Source organism: Zea mays, chromosome 4 (genome assembly GCF_902167145.1).
Source record: "Zea mays cultivar B73 chromosome 4, Zm-B73-REFERENCE-NAM-5.0, whole genome shotgun sequence".
In the NCBI taxonomy this organism is placed as follows: Eukaryota; Viridiplantae; Streptophyta; class Magnoliopsida; order Poales; family Poaceae; genus Zea; species Zea mays.
In genome coordinates this window covers 230,047,511-230,059,639 of record NC_050099.1, presented here as the reverse complement: position 1 = coordinate 230,059,639, position 12,129 = coordinate 230,047,511, and the positions used below count along the sequence as shown (strand labels likewise).

General features: G+C 49.7%; 1 protein-coding gene across 3 annotated transcripts; it reads right to left on the bottom strand.

Annotated features, from left to right (window-relative positions):
• Positions 1 to 571: 571 nt before the first annotated feature.
• On the bottom strand, positions 572 to 11,777 carry LOC100281298 (uncharacterized). 3 transcript variants are annotated; one of them, XR_004857568.1, is made up of 7 exons: positions 11,464 to 11,730; positions 11,263 to 11,315; positions 3,535 to 10,280; positions 2,347 to 2,514; positions 2,174 to 2,271; positions 1,107 to 1,233; positions 572 to 1,017 (listed from the first exon to the last, which is right to left on the bottom strand). XR_004857568.1 is itself a non-coding variant. In NM_001367959.1 (7 exons), exons 1-7 carry the CDS (start codon positions 11,653 to 11,655, stop codon positions 920 to 922), a joined length of 846 nt encoding a protein of 281 aa, NP_001354888.1. In that variant the 5' UTR covers positions 11,656 to 11,777; the 3' UTR covers positions 585 to 919. The 3 variants fall into 3 exon arrangements, 2 of the variants coding, with proteins under 2 accessions (NP_001354888.1, XP_035822791.1); NM_001367959.1 differs by having other exon boundaries at positions 585 to 1,017; positions 3,535 to 3,644; positions 11,464 to 11,777; XM_035966898.1 differs by lacking the exons at positions 572 to 1,017; positions 1,107 to 1,233; positions 2,174 to 2,271; ... (1 more) ...; positions 11,263 to 11,315; positions 11,464 to 11,730 and adding an exon at positions 10,376 to 10,487 and having other exon boundaries at positions 3,664 to 10,280.
• Positions 11,778 to 12,129: the final 352 nt, after the last annotated feature.

Genomic DNA, 12,129 nt, shown 5'->3' with positions numbered 1-12,129 from the left:
TCGTCCGCTGCTCTGATCGGCTTGTTAGCAAACGGCGCAGTGTGCCGTAGCCGGGCCAGCCTGCTTAACGTGCTCAGGCTCGTGCTAGCACCGTGGGCTCGCCTGGCGGCCCAAGCCCGGCACGAGCAACGGGCCGGGCTAGCATGGGCATGGGAGCTAGCGTGCCGGGCTAGGCTTGGGCCGTGCCTCACCGTGCCGGGCCTCGTGCCACCGAACGTGCCGGGCCTCGTGCCACCGAATGGGCCAGCCCGTTATGGACATGTATATCGATAGCAAATACTGAATTTAGCATTAGGTCCTATCTTTTTATGAGTTCTAAGTCATTTTCATACAGATATATCAAAAAAAAATGCTGCCGCAAGTTTCATGCTAATCAGAAATACCAAACAATCATGAGAATACGAATCCAAGTTCTGGTATTTCCTCTGAAGCGTTGAGCAGTCCAGCTGCATTCAACTGACTACGTTTGTAGGTACCACTCATTCCCTAATCGTAGTAAAATCGAAGGAATGTGCAGCATGCTATCTTTGACAAAACAACGAAACCGCTGGAGGCCATTTACACGATCATGTAATTGAATAATCTTTTTGGAATTCAGGTCAAGTTTGAACCAGACTGTAAAAAAAATGAATCCCTCCCATTCAAACAGGCCTCACAAGACTCCCTGGACACATAAACCAAATGGTTAAGAAAATTCTTCCACTTCAAAACTTGACAACTCTTAACATAGGTCAACTCTACTCAACTGCTAAGTTACATTTCTGAAGAAGCTGAGACGGCCATACAAGCAATCGCGTTCAGGTGAGATGTGTTCACAAACAGATTTTGCTTTCTACCCAGGAGAACTGTACAATCTGTCAGAACCTACTCTTGTACAACAAGGACTTTGTAACACGAAATTACAAAATGTGAAGTCATCTCAGCTTCGGGTGGATCTGATCCTGTTCAACTGGTTTGGCTCAGTTTCCAGAATCGACAATACTTGAGGCATCGATGTGCCCACAGAGACAACAATTTCTGCAATAAGATGATGTTTACTATCAAAGCATACTTATATGAACATATAAATATGACGGAAAAGGGGAAAAGAACCAAGATGGGCATACCAATGCCTTCGCGAACAGACATGTTCGGTCTAATCACGTCACTTGAGCTGACCAGAAATATGTCACCAATATAGAGATGGTTGGTCGGAACATAAACACAGTACATCTGTTCTTCACTAGAATAACCCTGAGTTCAGAAAGAGCAATTCATCAGCAATAGTTTTTACACGAGCTTACAGTCCAGATGAATGCAATTAACCATGTAAACTTTGATCGCAGCTGTGCATAAAAAGGGTAATAACATATCAAATGTTACATCCACATTAAACTAGCTAATATATATGTGTACAGTTTCAGAAACCAAACGCATGAACAGAATCTAGATGCTTCAACAATAACAACAAAGTCTTTTAGTCCCAAACAAGTTGGGATAGACTAGAGTTGAAACACAACAGAAACAACAAGTCAAAGTTTAGTCATATGGATAGCTGTTTTTCATGCACTCCTCCTATTCAAAGCTAATTCTTTGGATATATTCCATCCTTTCGAGTCTCCTTTTACTGCCTCTTACCATAAACTGAATCTACATGTTCGGCTCAGAGATTCTTTTTACTTAGGATACTCAATGTTTTCAACTCACAAAGCATATGACAATTGCACAAACTCCTGTTACTTACAAGATATGTTCCTAGGAATAATCTGTTGTTCCACATTAGGACAAAACATTAAGTACAATTAATGAATCAAGATGAATTTTCAGAAAGTCGAAGCTTGTAGTTGTACCCAATAGCTCACATCAACACCCGAAGTTCACAAACAAATATCAATTTCAGACTTTCTCAGTCTGTGTTAATTGTAGTAGTGACTGGTTCAGCAGATTCATGGTTTGTTAACTTGTTTAACAGGGAAAACCTAAAATGAAAAAAAACTGCAGGGAGCAGGAACTTCTATATGGATGAAAATGGCAGCAGCAAAGTATTCAGAAGCATATTTAAAAAAATATGTGAACAACATCAACAGAACAGTGAGAAAAACCTGAGTGGTTACACAAATAAAATGCATGAAAAATAATCATGATATTATGATAATGGTTAGTCGACCAAACCAAATAGTAAAAGCATACAAACCTGAAGTAGAACTTCCGAAGTGATAAATCCAAATGCATATTCGCCAATTCTTGGGTGCCTAATGATGACCACTTCTTTGAATGCATGCTTGTTTTGATCTGCATGAAATTGTGATTTGCTTAGACACATTTGAATTATGATTCTTAGAATCATAAAATGGCAATGAATCTAACCAGGTGAAATGGCAGCACTGATTTGCTTAGATGCATCGTAAATATGGCGAACAAATGGCATTCGTTTTATAAACCACTCTCCAAGGCCAAGGATAGATGCTCCCAGCCAAGATGACATGAATAAACCAACCACAAAAATGAAAGATATCGATGTTACAAAACCAAGCCCTGCAAGAAGGTAAAAAGAAGGCATTAAATTTAAAAATTTAGTGAAAGTCTGAAGATGATTCTAGAGATTAAGCTACTCAACATAGAAAAAACCTCAAAGAAGATAGTACTCCATGAACAAGCTAAAAGAGAATTAGTTTGCTTAGTATACAATGCAACTGGGCTATGAATTTGCGAAAATATACTTGGCCAAATTTGATCAATGATGTGGCATTAAAACAGGGACTGATAATAAACCAAGAGGATGGAGTTTAGGAACCGAGTTCAAGGAAAAACTTGAATCCATCACAAGATTAAAAACAGTCATTCTAATGCCTCACATGCACTTGCACAACAGTGCACAAATCTATGGGCAGCAAGACAAGGTAGGTTCATGGTCATGGGGAGATATAAGCATTAACAATTTCATGAACTGACAGTGCAAAACAAACAGCTAAATAGACCATGCTACCTTTCCAAACTCCATTTGTTGTTACATTTTAAAGATACAAGGAAATGCACTTAGATGACTAGTTCTCAAGGTTGCCCAATATGTCAATGATAATGCAGCAGTTTGGATCCTCTGGCAAAGCTTACCTGGCCTTGCCCAGAGAGGATTCGCAGCTAGATATGTGTTTGGATAACTGGCAAGCACACCTTGTAGGCTGCAGTGGCGAGCTTCTGCCTTGCTGCTGTGAGGGAGCGAATGCCACTCTCCTATCTTGGCAAGGTTTGCTCACCCAAATTGGCAAGGCAAGGCAAAGCTCGCCTGGAAACCAAACACCCCAATAGGTGCACATCACTCTTATACTATGATTTAAGATTTTTGCAGTAATTCTAATGACCATTAAGATATAAAATAGACAAAGGTAAATAGTACTGTACACTGAAGTAACATTTTGCTAATTGTGAGCTACATAAATAAACAATATTAGTTTTCAATAAAAATTGCATATCACCATATGTACTAGTCAGAGTTCTGGTAAGTATTCTAGGAAGTTAGTGAACTGCAGCAACAATCACTCTGTATCTCATACATACCAAATATTTTGATTCCCAGGTGAGCATATATTGGGGAGAAAAACCCATCCACAAAGCGAAAGAACCACCATGTCACATAGAATGTAACTGCAATTGGGAAGAGGATGACACTGCAAGAGAATTGGGGAAACCGCATCAGTAGCATGATAAAGGAATAACCTGAAAAGAATGTACCTTAGATTAATCTTAAGTTTTTTTACATAAGCACACAACAGTACAATAGCTTATGGATATGCCAAACTATAGTAAAGAGAATATGGTCAGAACGTTGGTTCATCTCAAATTTCATTCTACGCTGATCCTTCCGTGACACAAATAGAGAAATCAAACTTTATGTTACCATGGCTGAGCTGACCCCATCTAGCTGAACAGGAGACTTGCAAAAAAAAGTCAACCCAATATAATGTATTGTTCTAGCCCATTTTCACCTAGGTTTAGTGCTAGATCAGTTTTATATTACCGCTTTTTAACATTACAAATAGTACACATTTTGCTTAATTCATGTTAACAAAGCATAGGTCAGGCCAGAACAAATAAAGTAGACAGAAAACTCAAAAAAAATGCTTCTTTCCTAAATATTCATTTGCATAGCCAACATATGATGAAATGTATGCATGTTAAGCTTATGCTTTGAGACCACATCATGACATCATTAATAACAAGATAGAAAATGAAAAAGAAAAGTAGAACGTGGGACTGAAACACTACTTTGAGACATGGAGAGAAGAAAACATACAGTGAAACAATTCTAAATTCATCTATTTAAAAAACCTATCCATAACTTCTTCGATCTAAATGCACAAAATAATAGTTCATTCCGTGTTTCACTAATGTCCTCTGGTGCTACATTCTTATCTTATTCAATTTATGCATGTCATTTATGGCCAGCATCAACATACTGGTGCTAAGAACCATTCTAGTGGTACTAACTCTCATTTCTACCGGTTTCCAATATCAAATGCTTCAAAAGAACTCAAGGATGATATCTGTTGGGACGAAGGCCGAACCAGACCTCGATCACCCCTTCGATTGGTCACGCCTTGAAGCTAAAACTAATTGTGTCTAAGAATAGGAGCAGGCGCAGCTGGAGACCACGGAGGACTCGCGATACCAGTGAAGCCTTCGATCTCTGTACCCGGCAACGGCCGCACGAAGCCCCTCGCACAAGCAACCTTGTCAGCTAACCTCATCGACAAATGCAGGACCAAGCGCACCTGTAGCCCTCGGCTAGCCCGTAGCATAGCGGGGGCTACAAACTAGTAGACGAAGACTCCAGCAGACGTTGAAGGCTGGCGCCTGCGGAGGCTTACCGATAATGAAGACGCTTGTCATGCCCCTTGGTCAAAGGCTAAAGGCACACCCTTCGTGCTTGAGCGCCACGGGACCATTCGACGGGCGACCGGTGAAGCCTTCAGCAAAGATGAAGATGTCGAGGGGCTAAAGCGACGGCCCCAGAATAAGGCAAAGGACCAACCCACCAAGCCCACTAGTTAGCATGGTGGGTGTGTAAATGTTTTAGTATGAAATTGTCAAGGACGCCAAATCCCCGACTGGCCGGACCCCGGCTACGTAACTCGTAGCCGCTGTCCGTCACGCCGGCGAGGTTATACCCCTCAGCCGTCGGTTTGTAGAGAAGAGAGGGAGATTAGGACTGAATTATTGCTTATCCCAAATGATGTCTCGTACATGCTTATATAGCCACAGAGGGGGCAGCTATAAGGAAATAACTAACAAGGAAACAACTAGTAAGGAAATAACTAACAAGGAAACAACTCACAAGGAAATAACTCACAAGGAAATAACTAACAAGGAAACGACTAATAAGGAAATAACTAACACAGGAAACAATTGATTAGGTGGCTAACTTTCCTTCTAGCCACTTGCCTTCCCTTCCTGTGTCCTGGCTGCGCGCTCTGTTCCCCTGCGCACATCACGCGCGCGCCTGGCGTATGTGCGCCCGCACATCACATCTCTCCCGCCGTCGAAGACCAGCTCGTCCTCGAGCTGGAAATCAGGGAAGCGAGCGCGAAAGTCGTCGTAGTCCTCCCAGCTTGCTGACGCAGCTGGCTCACCTTGCCACTGGACCAATAGCTGGCGAATCCCACGAGCCAGGCGCCCGGCTGTGACCCCTGCTGGCACGGGCACCACAGCGCCGTTGTGCGTGGGGGGTAATGCCGGGGGTGTTGCTGGTGGTGTGCCGACGAACTTCTTGAGCACTCCAACATGGAACACATCATGGAGGCGGGCCCCTGGCGGAAGCTCGAGCCGGACAGCCACGGCGTTGATGATCTCCAGGACGCGATACGGTCCAACGAACCGTGGCTTGAGCTTGCCGGTGGAGGTCCGTGGTAGTGATGCTGCCGGGCGTTGCCGGAGTCGTAGTAGTGCCCAGTCCCCAACTTGGTACTCCACCGGACGATGGTGTTGATCATAGACACGCTTTTGGACCGCTTGGGCCTGTTCGAGGCGGTAGCGGACGTCGGCGAGAAAAGCCGTGCGGTCCTCCATCTCCAGTGCAACAGCTGCCACACGCGTCTCACCAGGCTCATAAGAGCGGATGGAGGGCGGGTCGCGGCCATAGACCACGCGGAACGGCGTCTCCCGGAGCGACGATTGGAAAGCCGTGTTGTAGGTGTATTCGGCCCACGGAAGCCAGCGAAGCCACTGCCGAGGACGATCGCCTGTGAAACAACGGAGGTACATGACGATTACCCTGTTGGCGGCCTCCGTCTGTCCATCCGTTTGCGGGTGAAAAGCCGACGACATGAAGAGCTTGGTGCCAGTGAGCCGCATGAGCTCGGTCCAGAATGTCGACGTGAACACCGGGTCGCGGTCCGAGACGATGGATTGCGGCACACCATGAAGGCGGACGATGTCGCTGAAGAATGCTTGGGCGACAGACTCGGCGGTGTAGGGGTGTGCTAACGGGATGAAGTGGCAGTACTTGCTGAAGCGGTCGACGACGGAGAGGATTACTGTCTTGCCCTGCACCCGGGGGAGTGCTTCAATGAAATCGATGCCGATGTCGGCCCACACGCTGGACGGAATGGGCAGTGGCTGGAGCAGCCCGGCCGGCCTCAGGTGGTCAATCTTGTACCTCTGACATGTGGCGCACGCCTTCACAAAGTCCTGCACCACACGACGCATGTTGGGGAAATGAAAATCACGCCGCAGGCGGTGCAGCGTGCGATGAACGCCTTCATGGCCGTCGTCGTGGACCGCGGCCAGGATTTCCTGAAGTAGTGGCGATGCTGGCGGGATGTAGAGGCGCCCCTCCAGGGCGACCATGCCGTCGGTGATGGTCCACGGCGCCGTGCGGGTCCCCGCCCGGAGCTCATCGTGGACGGCTACCAGCGCCGGGTCGGTAGCCTGGGCATGGCGGAGGCGCTCGATGAAGTCGAACCGGGGCGCTGAGATGGCCAGCAGCTCTCCTTCCTCGTTGTCGCGGCGGAATAGGGCGTCGGCGACAGTATTCGTGGCCCCGGAGCGGTACTCCACTGTGAAATCGAAGCCCAAGAGCTTGCCGACCCAGTGGTGCTGCGGAATCGTGGCGAGGCGCTGGTTGAGGAGGTATTTCAAGCTGTAGTGGTCCGTCTTGACGAGGAAGCGGCGCCCCCATAGGTATGGCCTCCAATGCCGAACCGCCTGGACCATGCCAATGAGCTCTCGCTCGTAGGCGGCCAGCGCGCGGTGGCGCGGCGCTACTGGCCGGCTGAAGTATGCCACCGGGTGTCCCTCCTGGACTAGGACCGCCCCAAAGCCGATGGTTGACGCGTCACATTCGACGACGAACAGCTTGGCGAAGTCGGGCATGGCGAGGACTGGTGCCGAAGTGACCGCCGCCTTGAGTGCGGAGAACGCCGTGGCCGCTGCATCATCCCAAGTGAAACCGTCCTTCTTGAGCAACGCCGTCAGGGGCGCGGCCACCGTGCCATAGTTATGTACGAACTTGCGGTAGTACCCCGCGAGGCCGAGGAAGCCACGGACGGCACGGGCGGATCGTGGCGTCGGCCAATCATGGATGGCTTGCACCTTGACGGGATCCATGGCGACGCCCGCCGCAGAGATAACGTGGCCGAGGTAGGCGACGGCGGAGACCCCGAAGGAACATTTGGTGCGCTTGACGAAGAGCTGGTGACGGCGCAGTTCTTCCAGGACAGCACGCAGGTGCCGGAGGTGATCTGCCCAAGTCCTGCTGTTGATCAAAATATCGTCAAAAAATACGAGGACGAAGCGACGGAGGAACGGCCTCAGGACGTCGTTCATGAGGGCTTGGAATGTGGCCGGCGCGTTGCAGAGTCCGAACGCCATGACCAGGAACTCATATAGGCCGTCATGCGTGCGGAACGCCGTCTTGTGGATGTCCTCGGGTCGCATGCGGACCTGGTGGTATCCCGACCGTAGGTCGAGCTTGGAGAAAAATTTGGCGCCGTTGAGCTCATCCAATAGCTCATCCACCACCGGGATCGGGAAGGCGTCCTTGACCGTCATGGCGTTCAGGGCCCGGTAGTCGACGCAGAAGCGCCAGGATCCATCGGCCTTCTTGACAAGGAGGACCGGCGACGAAAACGGGGAGTCGCTGCGTCGGACGATCCCTTGTTCCATCATGGCTGCACACTGCCGCTCCAACTCATCTTTGTGGGCAGCTGGGTACCGATAGGGGCGCACGGCGACCGGCTGTGCATCGGGCTTCAACAGGATGCGGTGATCATGTGCGCGCTTGGGGGGCAGTCCCGTTGGAGTGGCGAAGACCCTTGCAAACGCTCCGAGGAGAGCATCCAAGAGCGATTCTTCAGCGGACAAGGTGCACACCGCCGGGCCCGACGTCGTGGATAGGCCCGCCCATGAGATGGTGCGGCCCCCTCGCTGGAAGGACATGCGCCTGTTGGCCAGGTCCCAGACAATGGGTCCCAACGCGCTGAGCCATTTGGTGCCGAGGACGATGTCGTACCCGGCCAAGGGCATGACGAACAGCTCCGCCGGGAACGCAGCACCAGCGATGATTAGTGGGGCTTTGCGGATGACGCCGGCGCAGGTGATCTTCTCACCATTAGCCACCATGGCCGTTAGGCGGGGACGTTGTTGGAGCGGAAGACCCGTTCGCCGAGCGGCTTCTTCGGAGATGAAATTGTGGGTGCTGCCGGAGTCGAGGAGGGCTACGAGCTGAGCGGCCCCTAGTGTGACCGCGAGCTGCGTGGTGTCCGTCATGGACACCCCAGCCACCGCCTGCAGCGAGAAGCAGGGGGCGTCCCTGTCCCCGTCGTCGGTGACGGGTTCGGTGTCATCAATCTCCACCCCGTCCACGAAGAAAATCCGCTTGCAAAACCTGTTATGGCCACGAGAATACTTTTCGTCACAGTTAAAACAAAGGCCAAGGCGACGTCGTTCCGCCTGCTCCGCCGTAGAGAGGCGCCGCTGGTTGCCCTCGCGTCGTCCCTGGTCGTTACCCGCCGGCAGGTTTGGAAGAGCCAGCTGCTGGGGTGGCGCGGCCGGAGCGGTTCGAGGCGGCGGTGGCGGAAGTAGACCGCGCGCTCCCTGTCGTACCAGCGGTCGCTCGAGCTCCATGAGCTCCACTTGCCGCGCCAGGCTCATCGCAGCGGCGAGCGTGGTCGGATTATGGATGCGCACCGCATGACTGAGAGGCGGGAGGAGGCCTCCGGTGAAGAGTTGCACTCGTTGAGCTTCGTCCAGCCGACCGGCACGGGGCAGGAGCGTCTGGAAACGATTAGAGTACTCCTCCACAGATTCGGTGCGCCGGCATTCCGAAAGTTCGAACAACGGCGCGGAACGGAGTGGAGGTCCGAACCTCTCATTCAGGAAGTCTTTGAATCGACCCCATGACGGGGCACCATCATCTTCTTCAAGCTGGTTGTACCACAGCTGCGCGACGTCGTCCAGATGGTATGATGCCATCCGAACACGTTCCTCCCCCAAGGTGCGGTGATGCCGGAAGTATGACTCACATTTGTTGATGAACAGCATCGGATCGACGGAGCCGTCGAAGCGGGGGAAGTCCCACTTGCGGTGCTGGAGGTACGGATCGTGGTCGCGCTGCCCCTCGGGTCGCCGACCATGGCCCCCGTTGTCCGAGGCCGACGCAGACTTGTCCTTCATGGCCGCCATGTCGAACTGCAGCGTGTTGACGTCCGTGCGGAGTGCCCGCAACTCAGCGAGGACGTCGGCAATGGTGGGCTCGGCCATGGCTGTGGTGGAGGCTGGGAAAGGTGGTGGCGTTGGCGGCTGCTGGGCGTGGTTGGAGCGGGTGGGTGAGGATCGACGAGACCGTGATACCAGGTTGTCAAGGACGCCAAATCCCCGACTGGCCGGACCCCGGCTACGTAACTCGTAGCCGCTGTCCGTCACGCCGGCGAGGTTATACCCCTCAGCCGTCGGTTTGTAGAGAAGAGAGGGAGATTAAGACTGAATTATTGCTTATCCCAAATGATGTCTCGTACATGCTTATATAGCCACAGAGGGGGCAGCTATAAGGAAATAACTAACAAGGAAACAACTAGTAAGGAAATAACTAACAAGGAAACAACTCACAAGGAAATAACTCACAAGGAAATAACTAACAAGGAAACGACTAATAAGGAAATAACTAACACAGGAAACAATTGATTAGGTGGCTAACTTTCCTTCTAGCCACTTGCCTTCCCTTCCTGTGTCCTGGCTGCGCGCTCTGTTCCCCTGCGCACATCACGCGCGCGCCTGGCGTATGTGCGCCCGCACATCACAGAAATACCCTGCGAGGTCATTGTGTTGTAATTACCCTGTTACACGATATATTCCTAGGATGTGGCAGGTAACCAACGGTATAAGTGTACTTAGGCCCACCTACCCCTGACGTCTCTATAAATACCCCCGTCCTGTAGCCAGACGGGACACGCTTGACAAGACGCTACAGTTCCCTACCTAATATTTTGTCGTGCATCGTGCCTCTCACCTGCTCAGTGTTGGGGTCCACCTGTTAGGTACCAACAATATCATATTCACAATGCTCCATTTGTACCCAGCAGAAGTATACTCTGGCAATATTATTCAGTAAAATTATCGGAAAATATAGCTAGAAGTTCTGCTAGGACAGTACACATAATATGAGGAAAACAGCAAAGGTAAACAATTACAGCTAATGTTTTCATGTCTTGTAGCATATACAGGATTTAAAATTTTACTTTAAACTAGTGTCCACATATAAAACAATTGTGAAACCCATGGCAGAATCAATCAAAAAATTTACTAGGCTGAGGTTTTGCTTAAAATTAACAAAGTGAAAGATGGGAATTTTGAGCTTTGGTACTTTGAAGCAAAATCTTACAGCTTAGTAAATGACCAATTCCCTTGCAATTTCAGGTGCAGCATATATTCAGTTTATATTTCATCACAAGAATTTCAATAGCAATTAGCTGACAGCACAAAACTGCATTGACATTATACAATGTACACAACAAACAGCTTCAGCATACATCCATGTTCAATCATAGGATATAAACCCAACAGCTTAAGTGCATAACCGCAGACTTGTTTTTTTTTATGTTTCACTGATATTTTATCCATACAAACGAAATGTCAAAACTCAAAAATCTGATCTTTTCACAATACACAGCTACAGCGGCAAAAGATTCATTGGATTCAGCGTCGCACAAATAAAATCCCTACAAAATGCGAGTCCTATCACAATGCCATGAACCAAAGATTAGAAATTCAGAATCCAAGGAGCATACATACCATCCGGTCATGAACTTCTTGGACGCCCAGCTATGCACAACTTTATGGAACGCCTGAACAAGCACAAAAAACAGCTACATTTCATATCCCAGAACAATTCGCGCATTGACATTTCTCGGGCAGACCAAATCTGACTAGAGAAGCCACCGCCATGCGAGGCTAGGCGGAAGTGGAAGGAGGCGGAGAGGGAAGGGCAGCGACCTCACGGCCGGTCTGCGCGGCGGCAGCGGCGGCGGAAGCAGAGGAGGGCTTGCTCTTGTCGTCATCGGAGTCGCCGACAGTGAGGGCGGACGGGGACTCATGGGTGGCAACGGCAGCGGTAGGCACGAGCCGGTCCCGGTCGCGGTCGCGGCTGGGCATCGTGATTAGTACCGAAGTCTTCGCGTCACCCATAGCTATCCGGAGATCCCTCTCCGTCTCGAGGCTCTCAGCTGGAGCGGCCGGCTGCAGCTGCCTCCTCTCGCCTCTGGTTTCTTGTTGGGGGCTTGGGGGATGTCTGTGGTTTTGGACAACCGCTGGCATCGTTTCTGCTTAGGAGGCCGACGCCCTCCGGAACTAGAGCAGGCGCAGCGGCGGCACATGGAATCGGCCGAGACGCCGTGAATCGGCCAACGTTTCTCGGTGGCGTCAAAAGTTCGGATTTGTTGGTTTGTTTTAGCTTTAGGCCACGAGAAGCCGTGCTAAACCTAAACGTCTAGTTTTTTAGTTTATTTTTTAAGAATCGTTTGATAATAATAGTTTAAAATCAATGTGAACATAAAACTAGTCAAATCATCGTGATAATAGGAATTCATCTCTTTCTAGATACTAAAGTCTACAGACCCTTCATCTTTCTACTCACATAATCCAATGATACTTAGATTCTCA

Bases quoted from the DNA above. Each gene is read 5' to 3' on its own strand.
- LOC100281298 (XM_035966898.1), bottom strand. From the start codon at position 9,735: ATGGCCGAGCCCACCATTGCCGACGTCCTCGCTGAGTTGCGGGCACTC.